At 40.4% G+C, this 22,658-nt stretch overlaps 1 protein-coding gene across 2 annotated transcripts in view; it reads right to left on the reverse strand.

Moving 5' to 3' along the window:
- The window catches only part of rnf111 (ring finger protein 111), a 73,291-nt gene that overhangs the window by 44,064 nt on the left and 6,569 nt on the right, over positions 1 to 22,658 (reverse strand). For both annotated transcript variants that reach the window (XM_078427588.1, XM_078427587.1), the window contains exon 2: positions 10,819 to 11,724. In XM_078427588.1, the coding sequence (XP_078283714.1) occupies positions 10,819 to 11,638 (820 nt within the window). In that variant the 5' untranslated portion in view covers positions 11,639 to 11,724. The remainder of the gene's footprint in view (positions 1 to 10,818; positions 11,725 to 22,658) is intronic.

Here is a 22,658-nt window from a genome sequence, read left to right on the forward strand (position 1 = left end):
TTCTATCCATGTCAGTACCCTACCTCCAATACCATGTGCTCTAATTTTGCCCACCAATCTCCTATGTGGGACCTTGTCGAAGGCTTTCTGAAAGTCGAGGTACACCACATCCACCGGCTCTCCCCTGTCAATTTTCCTAGTTACATCCTCAAAAAATTCAAGTAGATTAGTCAAGCACGATTTCCCCTTCGTAAATCGATGCTGACTCGGAACGATCCTGTTACTGCTATCCAAATGCTCCGCAATTTCTTCTTTTATAATTGGCTCCAGCATCTTCCCCACCTCTGATGTCAGACTAACTGGTCTATAATTTCCCGTTTTCTCCCTCCCTCCTTTCTTGAAAAGTGGAATAACATTAGCTACCCTCCAATCCACAGGAACTGACCCGGAATCTATAGAACATTGGAAAATAATCACTAATGCATCCACAATTTCTAGAGCCACCTCCTTAAGCATCCTGGGATGCAGACCATCAGGCCCTGTGGATTTATCAGCCTGGAGTCCCATCAGTCTACCCAAAACTTTTTCCTGCCTAATGTGGATTTCCTCCAGTTCCTCTGTCACCCTAGGGTCTCTGGCCATTAGAACATCTGGGAGATTGTTTGTATCCTCCTTTGTGAAGACAGATCCAAAGTACCGGTTCAACTCGTCTGCCATTTCCTTGTTCCCCATAATAAATTCCCCTGCTTCTGTCTTCAAGGGACCCACATTTGCCGTGACTATTTTTTTCCTCTTCACATACCTAAAAAAACTTTTACTATCCTCCTTTATATTATTGGCTAGTTTACCCTCGTACCTCATCTTTTCTCCCCGTATTGCCTTTTTAGTTATCTTCTGTTGCTCTTTAAAAGAGTCCCAATCCTCTGGCTTCCCACTCTTCTTTGCTATGTTATACCTCTTCCCTTTTATTTTTATGCTGTCCTTGACTTCCCTTGTCAGCCACGGGTGCCTCTTACTCCCCTTAGAATCTTTCCCCCTCTTTGGGATAAATTGATCCTGCAACTTCTGTATTATTCCCAGGAATACCTGCCATTGCTGTTCCACAGTCTTCCCTGCGAGGGGCTCCTTCCAGCCAATTTTGGCCAGCTCCTGCCTTATGCCTCTGTAATCCCCTTTGCTATACTGTAATACTGACACCTCCGATTTTCCCTCTCCCTCTCAATTTGTAGAGTAAAACCTATCATATTGTGGTCACTGCCTCCTAATGGCTCATTTACCTTGAGTCCCCTTATCAGGTCAGGTTCATTACATAACACTAAATCCAGAATTGCCTTCTCCCTGGTAGGCTCCAGTACAAGCTGTTCTAAGAATCCATCTCGGAGGCACTCCACAAACTCTCTTTCCTGGGGTCCATTACCAACCTGATTTTCCCAGTCTACCTGCATGTTGAAATCTGCCATGACATTTAATAGCATTATTTTGTGACATGCCAATTTTAGCTCCTGATTCAACTTGCACCCTATGTCGAGGCTACTGTTTGGGGGCCTGTAGATGACTCCCATTAGGGTCTTTTTACCCTTACAATTCCTCATCTCTATCCATACTGATTCTACATCTCCTGATTCTATGTCACTCCTTGCAAGGGAGTGAATTTCATTCCTTACCAACAGAGCTACCCCGCCCCCTCTCCCCACCTGCCTGTTTTTTCTGCACGTTGTGTACCCCTGAATATTCAGCTCCCAGCCCTGGTCCTCTTGTAGCCATGTCTCAGTGATTCCCACAACATCATACTTGCCAATGTCTAACTGAGCCTCAAGCTCATCCACTTTATTTTTTATACTTCGCGCATTTAAATACAACACTTTAACTTCGGTATTTACCTCCCCTCTCACACAATTGGCCCTGACCTTACTCTCATATCCCTTCTAGAACTTCCCTTCCCATTCATTCATTCAACAGTTGATTTTGGTAAGCCTAAGGTTTGGCTGATGTCTCTAACAGTTTTATTCTTGTTTCTCTGTCTCGTAATAGCTTCTTTGACTTTCATTGGCATAACTTTGGTCCTCATGTTGATAAACAGCAATAAAAGTTTCCAAAGGTGATGGAAAGACTGGAGGAAAGACTAGGTGCTGAGAGCTCTCTTATACCTGCATTTAAACACATCTGAGCAATCACAAACACCTATGAAGTCATGTGTCCCAATCATTATGGTGTCCTGAAATGGGGGGACTATGCATAAACACAGCTGTAATTTCTACATGGTGAAACCAAAATGTATAGAAATGTAATTTTAATAAAATCTGACAATGTGCACTTTAACCACGTGTGATTTTTCCTATTACAAATCTCAATTTGTGGAGTACAGAGGCAAATAAATAAATGATGGGTCTTTGTCCCAAACATTATGGAGGGGACTGTATCTGCATAATTATAATTTCAACACTCTATTTACACAATTGAAAGTATTTGCTGTGGCTCGATTTGGCTTATTTAGTCTGAAATCTTCCAGTTTAAGTGGGTCTTAGGTAAAAGTGTGACTGAAGTCCTAATTCCACTCCGATTTAACTGCTTTGTAGAAATGAGAAGGACTCTCAGGAAAGGTGCACATTGCACCAAATTCATTTCCATAAATGACATTTTTCCTGGCAGATTTCTGGTATGTCATTAAACTAGGGCTTCCAGCTACATGGGCAACCTTCACAACTACTTTATAGCAAATAATCAGCTAATGTGGAGTGCCCTTTTCCCTTGTGACACCTGAATCAAAGCCACAGTAGACAGGGTAGTCAGCCTCTCAAACCTCAAAGGGCATCTTAAACAAATTTGCTCAGTTTTGACTTTTTCCAACTGACTTTCAACGGTGTGACAGGGGGTTAAATCAGTGGTTCAGGATTTATCATACTTTATTAATAAGTACCTCTTGACATTACCTTTGACCTACATTATTTCCACAGGTCATATAAATTCTAGTTTTGAAATTCTTGCCACCTTGAGAGGATGACATTAGTTATTTACAATTATGTTCGGACCAAATCACTAGTTTTTTGGAATTTCTCCTCACCCAAAACAGCCTTCCAAACTGCTCTGTCCCTTTATTATTACCTGATATATTACTACGAATATACAGTAAACGACCATTAAGCCAGATTCAGATTCTTTGGATATTCTGATGGTTCGGCAGCTGGCTCTCTCATTAGTCTGGAATGCAGGCCAGGAATCAGACAGCAAGCAGAGCGTGTGGTCAGGGGCTCAGCGTGGAGGTAGCTCAAGCTGAAATTAAGTGTGGGTCAGCTTTGCAGCTGGCATACGCAGTGCTTATATATTTCCCACTGCATTTAAACTCCAGTAGTCCGGAAAATCTGCTGGTCTGACCAAAGTCCCAAGGGTACCAGATTTACTGTACTCAAAAACTTTGATGCCCAACACGTCTCACATTAAACTATATCTGCCAATTATTTTCCTCTTTCATTGTTCAATCATTCCCTCCAAATTCAGGTCCAAATACATGATTATCAGTTTCCCTGATTAAACACTGATCCCTACATGCAGTTTGGAGCTTGGAATAAAACAAATTACAATGTTTAAAGACTGCATGGACCAAGTATTGGCCCATGAGCTGAATGGGCCCCAAAATCCCATGATTAAAGTCGAGAGAGATCAAGTAGCTGTCTGAAATGTTAAATGACTTTTGCAGCTTCAATGATCATCCAAATGGATTTTAAACAGCTGTACGCAAAGAACTTGGGCCACTGTGTTGAGGAAGCAAGATTTCAAACTAGTTATATCTGATATAAGCTATTAATTCAGCAAAAATAATTTAATGAGTAGCCAAAACTGTTTGGTATCTTAATTACTATTGAACAACCTTAATTCAAATGCAATTATTTTTTATTGAATCTTTGTTGCTTAACCTAAATTCTGAGTTTTATTAACCATCAACTATGAAACATCACGTGCTAGCCAGTAATTCTAAAAGCCCTCCAGCTGTTATTCACTAAACCTGTATGATGTGTTTTACTCAGTAATGAGTCACATAAGCTATCTGTCAAAATGTGAACAGACCACGGTAGCAACAGACTAAATGGTCTTTCTTCAAGCTTGTAACAGTTGCTCTACAGTCCTCCGTATTTCCTGATCATATTTTTAGATGATAAGGTCCTTTGATAAGGTACCACACAGGAGATTAGTGGGCCAAATTAGAGCACATGGCTTTGGGGGTAAGGTATTGACATGGTAGAGAATTGGTTGACAGACAGGAAACAAAGATTAGAAATAAACGGGTCCCTTTCAGAATGGCAGGCAGTGGCGAGTGGAGTGCCGCACGGTTCGGTGCTGGGGCCACAACTATTTACAATATATATTAATGATTTTGATGATGGAATTCAAAGTAACACTAGCAAATTTGCAGATGACACAAAGCTGAGTGGCAGTGCAAACTGCGAAGAGGATGCTAGGAGGTTGCAGGGTGACTTGGACAGGTTGAGTGAGTGGGCAGATGCATGGCAGATGGGTATGTGAGGCTATCCACTTTTCTGTACGCAGTAGCATTGCTTCTAAATCATCAGTGTGCTTGAGAACTATATATCTGAGTGCAGTGATCTGAGAACGGAGATGGTAATGAGTGAGAGGGGTGGGTTTGGTGAGTGGTCTGTGGAATCTTCTCAATACATGCCTCTGATTCAACCATGCAACATTTGCTCCAGTTAGTATATGGTTCGTGAGTCATTTCACTTTTTTTTAAAAGTTCATACAAAGTGTGGGAACAGATTGGATTACATTTTAATGGGATGCTTTCTAAATTAAAAATACGGAAGGTAATTTCATTCCATTATGTCTTATCCTTCTACAGTTGTACCGGGCCCTGGTGAGACCGCACCTGGAGTACTGTGTGCAGTTTTGGTCTCCAAATTTGAGGAAGGATATTCTTGCTATGGAGGGCGTGCAGCGTAGGTTCACTAGATTAATTCCCGGAATGGCGGGACTGTCGTATGTTGAAAGGCTGGAGCGATTGGGCTTGTATACACTGGAATTTAGAAGGATGAGGGGGGATCTTATTGAAACATATAAGATAATTAGGGGATTGGACACTTTAAAGGCAGATAACATGTTCCCAATGTTGGGGGAGTCCAGAACAAGGGGCCACAGTTTGAGAATAAGGGGTAGGCCATTTAGAACGGAGATGAGGAAGAACTTTTTCAGTCAGAGGGTGGTGAAGGTGTGGAATTCTCTGCCTCAGAAGGCAGTGGAGGCCAGTTCGTTGGATGCTTTCAAGAGAGAGCTGGATAGAGCTCTTAAGGATAGCGGAGTGAGGGGGTATGGGGAGAAGGCAGGAACGGGGTACTGATTGATAGTGATCAGCCATGATCGCATTGAATGGCGGTGCTGGCTCGAAGGGCTGAATGGCCTACTCCTGCACCTATTGTCTATTGTCTATTGTCTATTGACTCGCAGCATGTGGGAATTCCAATTTGATGCTTGTCACTAGTCATATCGCGCGGAAACAAGCCACTTGGCCCACCTGTCCATGCTGACCAAGATGGCATTCTGAACTATTCATGCTTGTCTTCATTTAGCCCATATTCCTCTAAAACCTTCCTGCCCATATATCTATCCAAATGTCTTCTGAAAGTTCTAGTTCTATCTGCTTCTGTAGCTTTCTCTGGCATCTTATTCCAGATACCGACTTCCTCTGAGTGATGAAGTTGTCCCTGAAGTTACCTTTAAATCTCTTCCATCTCACCTTGAGCCTGTGCCTTCTAGTTTTAGAAATGTCTACCTTGGGACAAAGACCATGAGCTTTCAGTTTATCCATCCCCCTCATGACTTTGTATACTTTATTACTAGTAAGAAAGGCAAATGCAATGCTAGCATTTATTTCAAGAGGGCGAGAATACAAAAACAGGGATGTAACGCTGAGGCTATAAGGCGCTGGTCGGGCAACATTTGGAGTATTGTGAGCAATTTGGGCATCATACTTGAGGAAAGGATGAGCTGGCTCTGTAGAGGGTCCAGAGGAGGTTTACAAGAATGATCCTAAGAATGAGTGGGTTAACATAAGATGAGCATTTGACAGCACTGGGCCTGTACTCACTGGAGGTTAGAGGGATGAGGGGGACCTCATTGAAACTTTCTGAATAGTGAAAGGCTTGGATAGAGTGGATGTGGAGAGGATGTTTCCACTAGTGGGAGAGTCTAGGACTTGAGGTCATAGCCTCAGAATTACAAGATGTTCCTTTAGGAAGGAGATGAGGAGGAATTTCTTTAGTCAGAAGGTGGTGAATCTGTGGAATTCTTTGCCATAGAAGGCTGTCGAGGCCACGTCAATGGATATTTTTAGTCATCATTGAATGGCAGAGTAGACTTAAGGTCATAAGTGATAGGAGCAGAATTAGGCCATCAAGTCTACTCTGCCATTCAATGATGACTGATCTATCTCTCCCTCCTAACCCCATTCTCCTGCCTTTTCCCCATAACCCATGGCACCCATACCAATCAACAATCTCTATTTCTGCCTTAAAAATATCCCAATAAGTATCTATACTAATTCCGTTGAAGTAATGAGGTCCCACAAGTGCCTCCAGTCGGTGGTAAGTTCCACAATATGATTCCTAATGTGGCCATACTGGAAATATCTCCCTCCAATAACCCTCAGCGTCCTACATTTGTGGCTTGGATAAATATATTGATGGGAGATATTTCCAGTATGGCCACATTAGGAATACTTGATAGTCAACATGGGTACAATGTGCAGCTGAAGGGCCTATTTCTACGTTGAATGGTGCTGTGATTCTATGACTCATCTGCGGATGTCATGCCAGTGCTCACTCTTCTGCTTACAGAAAGAATGAGTGCTCATTAGCCAGAGGAAACTGTGAAGGCAGGAAATGAAAACTCAGATCATTTTGCTCCAAAACAATTTCCCCATGGTATAAAATGATGGGGGTGAATGCATCTCAGAAAACGCAACTAGATTCATGATCACAACATTATGATGACTTAACTGCACAACAGGGGTGGAAGAAGAGACGGTATGCAATAAGGTCAGACATTTAATAGTGGGGGGAATGTCAGGCACCTCTGCGGCCACAGATCTGGGTCACTGGGACAGTTTCTGGGGAAGGGGGAACCCGTTCAAGATGGAGAGGTTGCACCTGAACTAGAAAAGGTCATACATTCTTGTGAGGGTGTTTACCAGAACGGTCAGGAAAGATTTAAACTAAGTTGTCAGGAAAAGAGGAAGGGGGGGGGGGGGGGAGGCGGAGAAATTGGAAAAAAAGTACAGAAGCACTACCAAGTCAGTATCGAAGACACTGGTGTAATATGGCATATGAAGAATACAAGGCCTAAGTGAATCAGTGTTCACTAAACGCCAGACATTCTCTAATACAATTTAAAGTAATACATAGGTTACACTATTCAAAAACAAAACTACATAAAATTTTCCAACATATCTCACCTAAATGTGATAAATGTCAACATTTAGAAGCTACATTATTTCATATGTTCGCAAACTGTATAAAAATTAAAAAATTCTGGGTAAATATTTTTAGCATAATATCTAAAGTAACCAGCACACAATTGGACCCAGATCCAAAATTAATTATACTCGGAATATTAGAATTAAATCAAACATTTAGAACAATACAAAGAAACTTTATGGATTATAGTTTAATAACGGGAAAAAAATTAATTCTAAAATTTTGGAAAGGCCCTACGGTCCCCACAATCAAAATGTGGATTATAGAAATGACGGAGACCTTAAACGTGGAAAGAATCAGATTTTCCCTGTTGGACAAACAGGAATTATTCATTGGAATATGGTCTCCTTTTATTGATTACTTAAAGGGTCAGAATGGTTCAGCACAGGAACCTGACTAGCACTCGGACTAAAGAATGGATGAAATGCTATACTTTGAAATGTACGTATATATCTCGAATGAAGTTTTTGTTATTTTAATAAATTTTTCCATTCTTCTTTAACTAACTTTTTCCTTATCTTTATAATTTGTTTTTGTTTTTGTTTTTATTTTGCTTCTCTCTCTTTTCTTTCTTTACTTCATCTATTTCTTTAGTTCTATCTAGTTTAAAAAAAAAAAGGGGGCAAAAGGTATTGGAGACAATATAATAATAATGGACAATATTATCAATTTAAAAATGTATGACTGTAAAGATGTACCTATCTCCAATAAAAAATTATCTCAGATTCATGATCACAACATTATGATGACTTAACTGCACAACAGGGGTGGAAGAAGAGACGGTATGCAATAAGGTCAGACATTTAATAGTGGGGGGAATGTCAGGCACCTCTGCGGCCACAGATCTGGGTCACTGGGACAGTTTCTGGGGAAGGGGGAACCCGTTCAAGATGGAGAGGTTGCACCTGAACTAGAAAAGGTCATACATTCTTGTGAGGGTGTTTACCAGAACGGTCAGGAAAGATTTAAACTAAGTTGTCAGGAAAAGAGGAAGGGGGGGGGGGGGGGGAGGCGGAGAAATTGGAAAAAAAGTACAGAAGCACTACCAAGTCAGTATCGAAGACACTGGTGTAATATGGCATATGAAGAATACAAGGCCTAATTGAATCTACTTTACTGTAAGGAGTCTGACCTGTAAAGCAGATACATTTAGGTTCATCTTAGGAGCAGCAGTAGTAGTGAGACTAATCTTAAGAAAATGTAGCTGAGCAAGTAGTTGCAGAGGAAAGCATTTTGGAGACAATGACCATAACTTAGGAAATTCACAGGCACATGAGAATGCGATATCAGAGAGACAACGAATAAAAGAGGGGTGGACTGGTAACTCAAGTGTGAGGGGATGGAAAAGGGTTGGTCACATGCAATTCTGATTCGTGATCAATTACTGTGATAATGAAGGAGAATATCCTAGTGGTTCTTCAAATGAAACAAAACAGTTAGAGCCCTGTTTTTTTCTTTTTGATTCCTATCATTTTACTGGGGGGGGGGGTTACAGGTCTCCAAACAGTCAGCAGGAGATAGAGCATAAAAATAAGCAAATTTTAAATAAGGGACAGATTCTGTCTGCCCAATTTGACTGAATTATTCAAAGAGGTGTCAAAATATATTGGATAGACACACAATCCTGAATCAGCAGGTCATGCAGCATCTCGGGAGAGAAGGAATGGGTGATGTTTCGGGTCGAGACCCTTCTTCAGATATAATCTTCAGATATAATCAAGTATTAAAATATATTGATACAATATATTGATGTGACAAAGAAGGCTTTTGACAAGGTTCCATATGGAAGGACACAAAGTGCTGGGGTAACTCAGCAAGTCAGGCAGCATTTCTGGAGTACATGGATGGGAGACTGGTTGAAGAGGTTAGCGCCCAATGAATCAAGGGCAAAGATCTGGTAAATAGGTTTAGTAAGGATAGGTACTGGTGGTGAATAGGTTCAGTAAGGTCAGTATGGACATAATGGACCAAAGGACCCATTTATTGACCACAACTCTATGTGTTGCAAGGTAATCGCAATGGCCAATCTACTTTAGGGAAGCGTTGATTGTCACCTAATTGTTTTTGCTGTTCATGAATAATAATAATAAAATGGATTGAGCAGGGGAGTTATTTTCTTTCATTTTTAATTTAACATTGGAAAATAGTTTTAACCATGACAAATCACTAATGAAAACTTGATATAAATGTACACTGTGCACAATTAGCAACTCCAGTATTTGGTACGGCGTAGAGAAACAAACAGAATCAAATTTGATCCTAATGTGCACGCTGGTGTTTAATATTAGCCATAATGATGGTGTGCAAATTCTCTAACAAGTCGATGCTAAGAAACAAAATGGAAAAATCTACATGCACCATCATTGTACAGTTGACATATTGACAAATGTGTGTGTGGAGGGGGCAGTTAAATGGGGACTTAGTTGAAGGAGAAAAATAAATTGTGCAGATTTAGGTAAAGGTCTGGAAATAGCCTACATATTTAGGCCCTTGATCACTATTTTGCATTGGCTCTTCTTTATAATACCCCCATTCCTTTTGCATTTCCATCAAAAACAACAACCTGAGGAAGCACAAATTGTATTCGTTAATAATTATTTATAGATGAAAGTGCATTTCAACAATGCCAATTTGGTTCTGACTTGGGTACATTACTGTGTGCAACAACTTATTCAGAACATTCTCTGAAACACACATTAATGTACATGTAACTAAGGTTAAGTAGCAGGTAACTTCTCCATGAAATGAATTGAATCATGCAGGACATCACAGCACAAAATCGAATAGTATAATATAATCTGAAAGACACCTAATATCTTCATTGACTACTTCAATCATCGTTTAAGCATCTTTCTGGTAACGTTAACATATACTGACTATGAATGGATGGTGGCAAGATGACTTATTGAATTACTACAGCCTTTTGATAAAGATAATTTCACGATGCTTTTGATCAGGAAATTACAGAATTTTGATCCAGTAACAATTAAGGTAAACAATCAATTTCCAAGACAGGAAATTTAAGGACATTTTTAATGAGGTGGTGCTCCTATGCCTGCAGTCTTTGCCCTCTTTGTGGGCCAAATGCAATTAAACTAAGTTTCATCATTTGAATATCTATTGCAATAGTAGAATTTTTGCCAGACACAGGATTTGCATTTTTAACATTTTTCCATACTAAAATTATGCCTATGGTATAAATGCAAAATCAATCAGGATTCCCAATGGTGTTACAATATGACAACAGTCCAAAACTAAGGAGTAACCATTGGGAAAGATTCAAGTTGACATAATTGCTTAAATACCAATAATAGATATATTGATGCACAGTTAGAAGGATGCAATGCAAAAGGAACCTAATATCCATTATTTTACAATATCTGAAGGCTCAAAGTTTTACCTGAGGCAACTGTTGTATTATTTTGGTGGCTTTCATTCCTCGACATATATAAATCCTCTTCTCCTTCTGTGGAAGAGCTGGAGGAGGATTCACTGCTCAGGTCATTATCGCCCGAACTGCTAGAACTTGACAGTAAGGCATACTTCCTGCGAGCAAAAACTTCCCTTTTCTTCCTCTGCAATAAAATCCGTTCTTTTTGCTTTTGAGTCCGTTGAGAAATATTAGGTTTCTTAAATTTTTTTCTCTGTTGAGGCCTTCGCAGACTGCTATGCGGGAGACAAGGTCGCTTGATTAACATCCCTGATATCGATTCCTGGTCAGACCTAGGCCACTTGTGCATTTTTGAATCAACTGTTCTACTTGTGCCACTCAATACTGCTTGGGAATGTCTGTCTGGAATCTCCTCCTCTTCTTCTGAAGTCACTGTATCAGAATCTCCAAAATGTAGACTTGAAGAAGGTGATGAAATACATTCACTAAAAGAAGAATCATCTGCATGGTCTTCTGACTGCATACGAGGCCTCAGACCAATGTTACCTGGGTGATCTTTCAAATTCTGAATTTCTGATGGACCAGCCTGCTGGCTTTTACGCTTTTTTCTGACAACAATCATTTTCTCCTGTTCTAATCTGTTCTCATTCATGTCCTTGATCGACTTTCCCGAATCACAAACGTGAGAGAACTCATTTACAACCTTGTTTGCAATCATTTCAACGTCTGTCCTGAAAGTCTTTGTTGCCAGGATTGGCTCAGGGTTCATTAAGGACTCCTTGGAACTCTCCTGCCTTTTGGGTGCGTCAGATGTTATCTCAGTCTTCATATCCAGGCTGAATGTCAGATTTAGAGGAGTTACATCTGGAAGTCCATTAAGGGACAGGGTGATCTTATTCTTGCACTCACTCAGTTCTGAGGAAAAAAAAGTGAGAAAAATATTAGTCATGATCTTATAAAATGGGATACATCTGCAATTGGAAGATTATCTCCAGAGTACCAAAAATGTAGAAGCAATGCTGAAGGTGCAATGAAAATATTTACAGAGATGGAATCAGTATGTGACAACTATCATAAATTGCAAAACAGTCCTTTTCTCCAGTAAATTGGAGCATGAGTGGCGGTCTGAGAGTCATTTAGACTTGAGGACGTATAAAACCAGGTGTTATATTTACCAATTAGTTATTAGTAAATCTAATAAAGAACTGAAGAGAACATTTTCACCAGCGGTGCGAATAGAATTTGGAAGGTGTTACCAAAAGCTAAGGAGTTACCAAAAGCTAAGGAATGTGAAATAAAAAAAGATTTTCAGGTCAGGGTGAAGACTTTCTACAGAAATCTGAAAAGTAGGAAAACAAAAGTGTTTTAAGATGCAGAAAAGGAGATGGATGACAAGAACAAAGGGTATGACTGTGTTAGAATGTACCAAAATTGTCCAGGCGACAATTGATTTCAGTGTGATCTACAGTAAAACACTGATAATCTGAGATCTGATTTTTCAGAAATCCTAATGTATCTGAATCTGGGTCACTCTCTTATCTGGAGTCTGGCCTAGGTTTGCAGCCGGTGTCAGGATCAGAAACATCAGGGACCAGGAAGGTAGATGGATTTGCAGTCGCAGCCCAGAATCCTTACAAACTGAAACACATCTGAATCTGTTTCTCCCACCCAGACCTAAAATGTCACCTATCCATATTATCCAGAGATTCTGCCTGATCTGCTGAATTACTCCAGCACTTTGAGTCTTTTTTTCTTTTTTGTAAACCAGCATCAGCAGTTCCTTGTTTCTCACTGTTTCTACATCTCTCTCCGTTTATGCACATTTACCTTTAAACTTACCAGATGTCAGTTCTCCACAGCCTGTAATCTCACCTGGTTATTATGCTATTGTGTTGACTATATGATACATAACATGTACAAAAAAGACAAAAGAATAGTAGCTGAGAATAGTAGGTCGGCACAAAACGCTAGATTAGTAGGTAATCATAGATGATCTGTCTAATGAATAAGGGCAGTTTAAAAATAAAAAAACAGCATGTTAAAATTGCATAATGCAGAAAATAGCAGCTGCTGTGTTATTGGATGAACTTGTCTCAGAACAGGTCAGGAAATTATTGAATTCAAGAGCCCCAAGGTATAACATCTCTAGATGGAAGATGAGATGCCTCAACATTATGCAGGACTTCAATTGGAACAGTAAGAGCCAAAGATAGGGAGATCAGAAGTGACAGCTTATTCTCCGCATCTCAATCCCAGCAAGCTTTCGTGGTGATTTTCCCCTTGAATTGTCTTCATTCATCTTGATTTATTTACAGACTTCATCGAAAGCAAATATGACACCTAGCCAACCTTAGTCTCCACTCTCAGTAAAATATTCTCTTCATTCTCTCTAACCTCCTCCTCTCAAGAACTTCAAACAGTTTTATCACTTTTCCGATGGAACAGCCATTGACTTGAAATGTTCACTCATTCTACAGATACTGCCTGAATGCTGTATGTAGAGAGTCACAGTCATATAGCAAGCATTTTATGTTTCTATACTATGTGTTATAGCTGTGGTGAAGTGCATCAATTTATTTGAGAGAGAAATTAGGTAATACAAAAGCAGAGGAGCAGAAGGGATGCTGAAAACATAAAAGCTCTGGCGCACAAGATAAAAGAAAATTGTAAGACATACTCTAGATATATTAAGAGCAAAAGTAACAAGGGAAAGAATTGGGCCCCTTAAGGATCAACAGGTGTTGAACCACAGATGATGAGCCAAATTAATACTTTTTACCAATATTTACTGAGACATTATAGAAGCAAACATATAGAGGGGAATGAATTATGTGACCTAATCTTTATTAAACAAAAGTGAATCGTGTGAAAGAATATGAAAGGTGGACAAATCTCCACTTAGTCTTGCCTAGATCTGAAGGCAAGACTAAGACAGGGCAAGGACGACTACAGGAGGAAGCTGCGGCTGAAACTTCAGCAGAACAACACGAGGGACGTGTGGAGCGGTATGAAGAGCATTACAGGCTACAAGATGACCGGTGGCCTGGGGAGGGAAAGCAATCAGGACTGGGCCAACGAGCTAAACATGTTTTTTAATAGATTTGATGGAGGGGCCTTGGGCCACACCCCCCCCCCCCCCCCCCCCAGCTCCCCGACAGACTCTTCCCCTCAATCCCCCTGGTCCACTGTCCACCTGACCATCAATGGTCTTTCTTTGTCGCACCTGACCATCAATGCTGAGCAGTGAGGAAAGAGCTGAGCAGACTCCGCCCAGGCAAAGCCCTAGGGTACTCAGGGAGTGTGCCAGCCAGTTGTGCAGACTACTCCAGCATATCTTCAACCTGAGCCTGAGCCTAGAGAGGGTTCCTGTGATGTGGAAGACATCTTGCCTGGTTCCTGTACCAACGAGGATGCATCCCAGCTCCTCCAATGACTACAGACCGGCGGCACTGACTTCACACATCATGAATTCCCTGGAGAGGCTGGTGCTCACTCACCTGCGACTCCTGGTTAAACCCTACCTAGAGCCCCTGCAGTTCGCTTACCAAATAAAGATGAGGTTGAGAATGCCATCATCCACCTGCTCCATTGTTCTTATGCTTACCTGGATAAGCTGGGAAGCACTGCGAGTCATGTTTTTTTTAAAAACTTCTCCAGTGCTTTTAACACCATCTGGCCTGCAAATGGTTGAAGAAGCGGATGGATGCTCCATTGGTGTTCTGGATCACCAGCTACCTGACTGGACGACCACAGTATGTCAGGCTACAGAACTGTGTCTCGGACATGGTAGTGAGCAACACAGGGGTCCCACAGGGGATGGTCCTCTCTCCCTTCCTGTTCACCATCTACACTTCAGACTTCAGATGTAACTCGGACTCCTGCCATCTGCAGAGGTTTTCGGATGACTCTGCAATTGTGCGCTGCATCAGTGAGGGGAGGGAAGCTGAATATAGAGGTGTAGTCAACGACTTTGTTGAGTGGTGTGGGCTGAATGACCTGCAGCTCAACACTGACAAGACTAAGGAGTTAGTGGTGGACTTTAGAGGAGAGGAACACCCCTGTCCCCTGTCTCCATCAATGGTGTGGATGTGCAGTTTACCGAGGAGTTCAAATACCTTTTACTGAACAGTTTATCTGGACAGTAAACTGGACTGGTCCAGGAACGCTGAGGCCCTATACAAGAAGGGGCAGAGCCGGCAGTAATTTCTCAGAGGGCTCCGCTCCTTGAACGTCTGCAGTAAGATGCTGCAGATGTTCTACCAATCAGTGGTGGCCAGTACCATCTTCTTCGCGGTCATCTGCTGGGGCATCAGGGCGAAGGCCGCTGACACCAACAGGATTAACAACCTCATCAGGAATGCTGGCTCCGTCCTGGGGTCGGCGTTGAATTCATGAGAGGAGGTCTTGGAGGGGAGGGTGCTCCTCAAACTGCGGAGCATCTTGGACAATACAGCTCAAACCCCTCTATGACACACTGGTCAACCTGAGGAGTACCTTCAGCAATAGACTGGTTCCACCAACATGCAGTACAGCCGCCCCCCCGCCCCCCCACCCCCCCCCCCCCCAACCCCCAATCTTTGCACATCACCAATCCTTTCCACTCATCACTTTAATTTCATTTTTCATGAATCTTGTGTTTTATAGCTGTTGACAGATCAATTTCCCTCCTGGGATAAATAAAGTTCTATCGTATCGCAAGTCAAACTGACAATTTTCCTCCATCCAAACAAATAACTGCAAACATTTCTATATATTAAAGATGGAACTTGCAGTTACAGAGCAACTTTCACAATCCATTTAAGGACATTCTAAAGTTCATTTTAATTAAAAAGCCATATCTCGTGTAATGCAGAAAAGAGACAACCAATTGCACCCACAAATATCAATGCTTTCGTGCCAAGACACAAAATATTTTTTTACTAACATTAATTGGTATGTGTGTGTTGGTCAAACATCAGGGGTAATCCCCTTTGCACATCTGAAACAGTGCCATAGAACATTTCATAATTGAAAGAGACAGAGGTTTGGTTTTATGTCTCGTCCAAAAGATGTCACCTCCAGAAGTGCCATGTTCCATCAGCGTTGAATTGCTATGTCTGTCTAAGTGTTGCATTTCCACTTCTGGAGAGGGTCTTGAATCCATGCCACCTTATAATTCAGTAATGTAAGAGGAGTTATGACTGACAACATGCTGATTTATTTAAAAATGACACAATTGAAGTTTATCATAAACCTCCTCCCGCTCTACATCATCTGATCTTTTTAACATGTCCTTCCATTTCATTTGCTCTGATGATTTCATTTCTCCCAACTACAGCTATGCCAAGTACATATTTTATCTACTCAATGGGTAATATCGTTTTAAAATTACTGTTGGGTTTATTATGACTTTTAAGGAACACCTAATGAGATCCAACAGAAAACAATGGCAAGTAACTTGATCAGCAAAATAGCCAGAATAGCCCAAGGTTTCAATGGCCAGATAAGAAAAAACATAGGCATAGTATTGTTGCCTGATGATTTTCAGCTTTTTCACAGAAGACTGAACTTAACTGAATTAAATCACATACAACAGGTGCCGAGAGGTCAAAAACCTTGGGCCTTTGAAAGATTGCACTATTGGATGGAAGGTCAAATTAAAGAATCTCTGTTGTAGCATCTAATCCACAAGGGATCTTGGAACATGGCATAGAGTTTGGACATCATTTTATGGAACTTGCAGCTAACCACATGATTATACACTAATGTGAAGAACAAGCTTTAATGCAACCCATGTATATTCAGCAACAAATCTGAAATCTTGCACTGTGGTTTTAACCTCTCATAACATTATAGGGCAGCACAGTGGTAGAGTTGCTGCCTTACAGCACCAGAGACCTGGGTTTGATCTGACCACAGTGCTGTCTATACGGAGTTTGTGGTTCCCAGTGGCAAGATGGGTGTCTACAGTTTCCTCCCACATTCCAAAGACGTGTAGATTTGTAGGTTAATTGGCTTCTGTAAATTGCCCTGGTGTGCAGGATAGAATTTGTGTATGGGTGATCACTGGTCAGCACCGACTCAGTGGGCCAAAGGGCCTGTTTCCATGCTCTATCTCAAAACTAAAACTAAACTAAACACCTGGTGGCTTGAGATATGTGCATTTGGATTTAATGTAAACTTCTCGGAAGGGCTTTGTGACGCTCTCCTGCACTTGAGACCATCTTCTAAACTGCTAAATACATAATCCCAGACTGCACTCATTAGTTTAGGCTATTTGGTTTCCTAATAGGTTTCCTGCACTCAAACCAAGTTGTTTATCACCTTACGAACAATTTTGGGCAGCTCTAGAATTTTCTAAGGTTAGAATCTACATGAATTAATACTGTTTTAAATATGAGCCGCAGAAAATAAATTCTCAACTGTAAATGAGAATTGAAAATCTGACTCAATGAGAGAACATTGAATGGAATGCAAGGCATCCTGTCAGACATGCTTTTCTTTTGAGCTTGTTGCTGCAGAAAGAACAAATGGTTCTTTCCACAGCAGCCATCCCAAACAAACCATTTTGGACTCCTTCATCTTTAAATTCTGAAGCATAATAAAATGACACCAGCATCTTCGCCAACTGGTGATTCTGACTTCCCCATCTCATACTCCTTTCATGTGGTTCAACTTGTTTTGTGGGAAAAAAAATCCAATTTAAGTAAATTATAAATCATTCTAATTTGAAAGATAGCTTTAAAACCTAGATAACGCAGTGGATTGTTTTTTCTGTATTCCTTCAGTTCTCAATATCTGACTCTATGCAAAAAAAAACACCAAAAAAACCCCATTTGGAACTGTCACTCCAGCTAATTAATTGGTGGAGGTTTCTGCAGTAGACATTAGAAAAAGAGCAAAATAAATACAAAGGCAGTCACACAAATAAATCTGTAGGTTCCAACCTTCTTCATTAACCTGCTGTGCATATAGTGGTAAGCTATATGTGAATCTACACTTGCAAGCTGCTCAGCCAACCTATATTTATAGTTCCTTAGACTTTATTAGTTACACGAAAATAAACAATCTCTTGTTAAAAAGAGTAATCCCTGATATCCTGGTCAATATTTATTTCCCAAGTATCACTGAAACTAACACTTTTGAATTAAAAAAAGCTGTAGAAGCTTATTACATACACCTCAAGCCTCTACTTGTACACCATTTCACCATTCAACAGTAGTGACCAAGTACCGATCAATAAAATGGCTCTACTGGCTGATTTCCTACTCACTTCCCCAACATGAAAGTACCAATACCCCTGGGCGACCTGCAGTCTACCCAACATTTATATATCAGTGGCATAACTTTAACAGCACATGGGAAAGCAAAGGGTCTGTTCCCAAAAGAACTGATAGCCAAATATAAAGCTCGACAATTAAAAATATGGATGTCACAGGATGCAGACAACACACCCCTTTATAATTGCCTTGTCAGCCGAGGAGGCAGAGAAGATTCAACTACTTTAGTGGGTCAGGGGGTCACAGATAGCCCAAAACAAGCAAGAATCCTAGATTTCAATTCCTAAAGGACATTAATGAATGAGGTGAGTTTTTAGCAACAAACGAACCATTTCATGATTACCATTATAGAAACACAAGAAACTAACTGCAGATGGAACAAAAAAATCTAACTGCTAGAGGAAGTCAGTGGGTTGAGCAGCAGCTGGGGGTGGGGGGAGAGAACTGTCGATGCTTCGGGTCGACATTCTGCAGCAGGTCAATTCCATTCCTCCCACTGATGCTGTTTGACCCACGGGGTTCTTCCAGCATTTTGTTCTAAACCATTACAGAAACTTGCTTTTACTTTAAGTACCAGAATTTAAATTCCACATCTGCCAAGGTGGGATTTAAACTCTTCTCTGAATTAACATTGCTGAACTCTTACTGCTAGTTCACTAACAATCAACCATTATGCCTTTGTACCCTGTCTAGATAGGATGATTGCATGATACACAAAAATTTGCTTTAACGATGCACAATGTCAGGATCTCTGGAGAACACTGCTAAGTGACATCAGGACACTTCCTCAGACTGATTCAGTTGGCTGTGTTACTCCAGCACTTTGCATAGTTTCACTTTAAAACTAGACATTGATGCAGCTGATCTGCACCAGCCAGCCCATCTTCACCGGTTCTGCGACTCACGTGTAGCTCTTCAGTGTGCCCCCATTGTGGGGCCACCATCGACTCCACAGTCAAAAAACCCAACAGAGGATGTACTTCCTGCGGCAACTGAGGAAACACAATCTGCCTTAGGCAACGATGGTCCAATTCTATCCTGCTATCATTGAGTCCGTCCTCACCTTCTCCATCATACTCTGGTTTGGCTCAGCCACCAAGCACGACATCTGGAGGCTGCCACGGATCGTTCGCACAGCTGAGAAGGTTGTTGGCTGCAACCTTCCCCCCCATTGACGATCTGTACACTGGAAGGGCCAGGAAACGAGCGGGCAAGATCATCTCTGACTCCTCTCACCCAGGCCACAAACTCTTTGAAGCACTTCCCTCTGGAAGGCGATTCCGGACTGTCAAAGCATCCACAGCCAGGCATAAAAACAGCTTTTTTTCCCACGAGTGATAGTTCTACTCAATAACCAAAGTCTGTAGTCTCTTTTTTTTGCTCTGGTTTATTTTCACCCACATGTTTAGATTGTAATGGTGTATCCTTATTGTTTTGATGTGTTTATGCTTTATTTTTAATTGTTAACTGTATGTTTGTGTTGTCATTTGTGAGCGGAGCACCAAGGCACATTCCTTGTATATGCATACTTGGCCAATAAACGTATTCATTCATTCATTCATTGACAGAATGCGCTCAGTCACCGTGGGGATTGCAGATACATACAATCGGAAAATAGTGGAAAAAACTCATTTGTAGTGTGCATTCCATTACTTGTCTACATATTCTAGACTCAAAAGGCAAATAATTGCTTGACTAACACAGCGCAAGGGCAAATGGGCCAGAGACCAAATAGCACATTGGTATTCTCATTTGGATGGGGCGAAGGCATGCACTAAAACAAGTTAGAACACAAAAATATCCATGACTGGACGACTTGTTGGGTAGGTGGTGGTGAAACACAGCTGATAATGTTAAGACTATGAGTAGAATTGGGAAAATTTTGAACTTGCTTAATTAACCACTTTAAGGAGTTTTAAAAAGGTCAAAAGCAAGTCACTGAAGGCAATGCATTTGTACATCCTTCTTCAAGAAAATGTTATTTTCGAGTAAAATATTTGAACAAGTATAAATGGGTAAGGATTAAAAGTAGCAAAGGAAGGTATTTATTCACAAAATGCTGGAGTAACTCAGCAGGACCTGCTGAGTTACTCCAGCATTTTGTGAATAAATGCCTTCGATTTGTACCAGCATCTGCAGTTATTTTCTTACAAAAGTAGCAAAGGAAACCATTTGAAGAAGGGTCCCGATATGAAACGTCACCTATCCATTTTCTCCAGAGATGCTGCCTAACCTGATAAGTGACTCCAGCATTTTGTGTCTGCCTTTGGTATAAACCAGCATCTGCAGTTCCTTTTTATTGCATAGAAATTATAGGAGCATGACAGAGCTACTTTAACTTTTTCTAAACCAACCTCCACATTGCAAACTTTTTTTTACGAATTTTGTCTAATGGTTGTATTTTCAACTCAAATTCAGAATGTTGTGGGGATTAAGAACATCAGTCAAGAATTTGGGAAATGTAACTGCTAGAAAAGTCAACATTTGCCTGAGATGTAAAACCAATCAGTATTCTGCTTTGTCAGCCGAGTGTGAAATCTACTAGTAATTTTCTAAACCAACTAACTGTTCAATTATGTTAATTACATTAAATTTAAATTAAATTCATACATATCAAACTTGCCATTCATTTTGAAAGGACCACAATACAACACATATAAATTTTGTTTTATAAGAAATTCAGCAGCCTATCGAGGTTTTATTCAACATGCTCTGGGATTTAAGGAGGGCCTTCAATCTCATCTACAAAATGAGTTTAGAACATATTTCTTCTTTAACCTAACATTTTTCTTTTCTATTTGATTAATGGCCATTTTCACTCATGTGGCACCCCTTTCTGAAACAAAGGCAGTGGTTCTAGCAAGTTGGCATGAGCCAAGGTGGCAATTTTAAATTGTTAAGCAGGCTGCAAAACTCTCTACTATAAAAGTTCTGTGCATTTTTGTAAGTGCAGGCTTTTACTTCCAAGTTAATGAATTTTGATAATCCCCCCCCCCCCCCAAAAGCACAGGTCAGAGAACCCACTGTTTCAACACATTAAAATATTAAAACTTTGTAAGTCAAGAAATCAGCTTTACCCAGAGTAGAAATACACACTTTGCAGTGTTAAGTCCAAATGATACAAGGGTTAGAGTCAAGCATATTGCTATGGGCTATCACATACAGACCAGACTGGGCACGTCTGAAGTTTAGTGAAACCAATGTTATTTATGTATATTTTTGTATATGACAAAGCTAATCCTTTATGAATTCCGAATTTCACTAAACTTTGATTTAAATTCCTCGGCATCCAGATCAGAAACCTCAGCCTCTGGATGTTCATCCAATAAATTAATCATTACACTACCAAAACACCAAGAAAAAGTGCAAAACAACCAAAATATTGATGCATAACATTTTAAAAACTGGATCCATTGGTATAAAAAGTTGATGTACATATTAGCCACAATATAATTAAGCATTCACAGGAAGAACATACTAACTCCGTACAGACAGCACCCATAGTAGGAGTTTGTACTTCCCCTCTGTGACCGTGTGGGTTTTCTCCGGGTGCTCCGGTTTCCTCCCACATTTCAAATGACATATGTCTATTGAGTTAATTGGTTTTGGTTAAAAAAAATCTAAATTGTCCCTAGTGTGCAGGATAGATAGTCTTAGTGTATGGGGATCGCTGGCACGGACTCGGTGGGCCGAAGGGCTTGTTTCTCTAAACTAAACCTCTTCTGATGCGGTTTACAAATGTCAAGAAAAAGAAAACAAGAACATTTTCCTAAGTACTACTATGAAAATAATTTTCAATTGTTGCACTTAACTTGAACACCGAAGAACAATTATTCTAATGAAAGACAAGTTATGCTTTTAGCTGCCAGACTTGAGAAGAGAGCGAGGTTGTAAATAACAGGTTTCTTTTGGGGGAATCTAAGACAAGGGAGTCTCCACTTAAAAACAGGGAGTCATCCAGTCAAGACAGATACAGTATGTTTTTCCATGCTGAGAATTAATCAATCTTGAAAGAGTGGTGGAAGCAGAGTCTGATTTTTTTAAAGACAAATAAAGGAAAGTTCTTGTTATGCAAGTGGGTGAAAGGTTCCCAGGGTTGGTGGGAACGTGGGGTTGAGGTTAAAATCAAATGAATGACAATGCATGCTGGGCCATGTGATCTATTTATTTACTTAATTCATGTGTATTAAAAAGAATAGTCATCTACATTTCAGTATAAATATTACGCAGCATATGATAATTCATAGCCATAAAGACCATTTATCCAATTAGCTTTAAGCACTTTATTCAGTAACTTCACTTGTTTGATTTATTTAAATCAAAGCTATCTGTATGGCAGGACTGTCAAAATATATCACCCTCGAAGAAGTATTTTCAGTTTTGCAGTTTTAAAACGAGTTCCCATTAAAAAAAATCTGTATTTTGCCTATATCTGATGTGTCAAAAATATAAATAGTTAAAATGGGTTTATGAAAGCATATATAGCTGGTCAAAAAGAAACACTTTTCTATTTCTATGTGATGAAAAGAACAAGAAAGTGGAGGGGGGTGCGGTGGGGGGAGGAAGAAGGAACGCGTGATTGCATTTATA

Source organism: Rhinoraja longicauda, chromosome 33 (assembly GCF_053455715.1).
Source record: "Rhinoraja longicauda isolate Sanriku21f chromosome 33, sRhiLon1.1, whole genome shotgun sequence".
Lineage (NCBI taxonomy): Eukaryota > Metazoa > Chordata > Chondrichthyes > Rajiformes > Arhynchobatidae > Rhinoraja > Rhinoraja longicauda.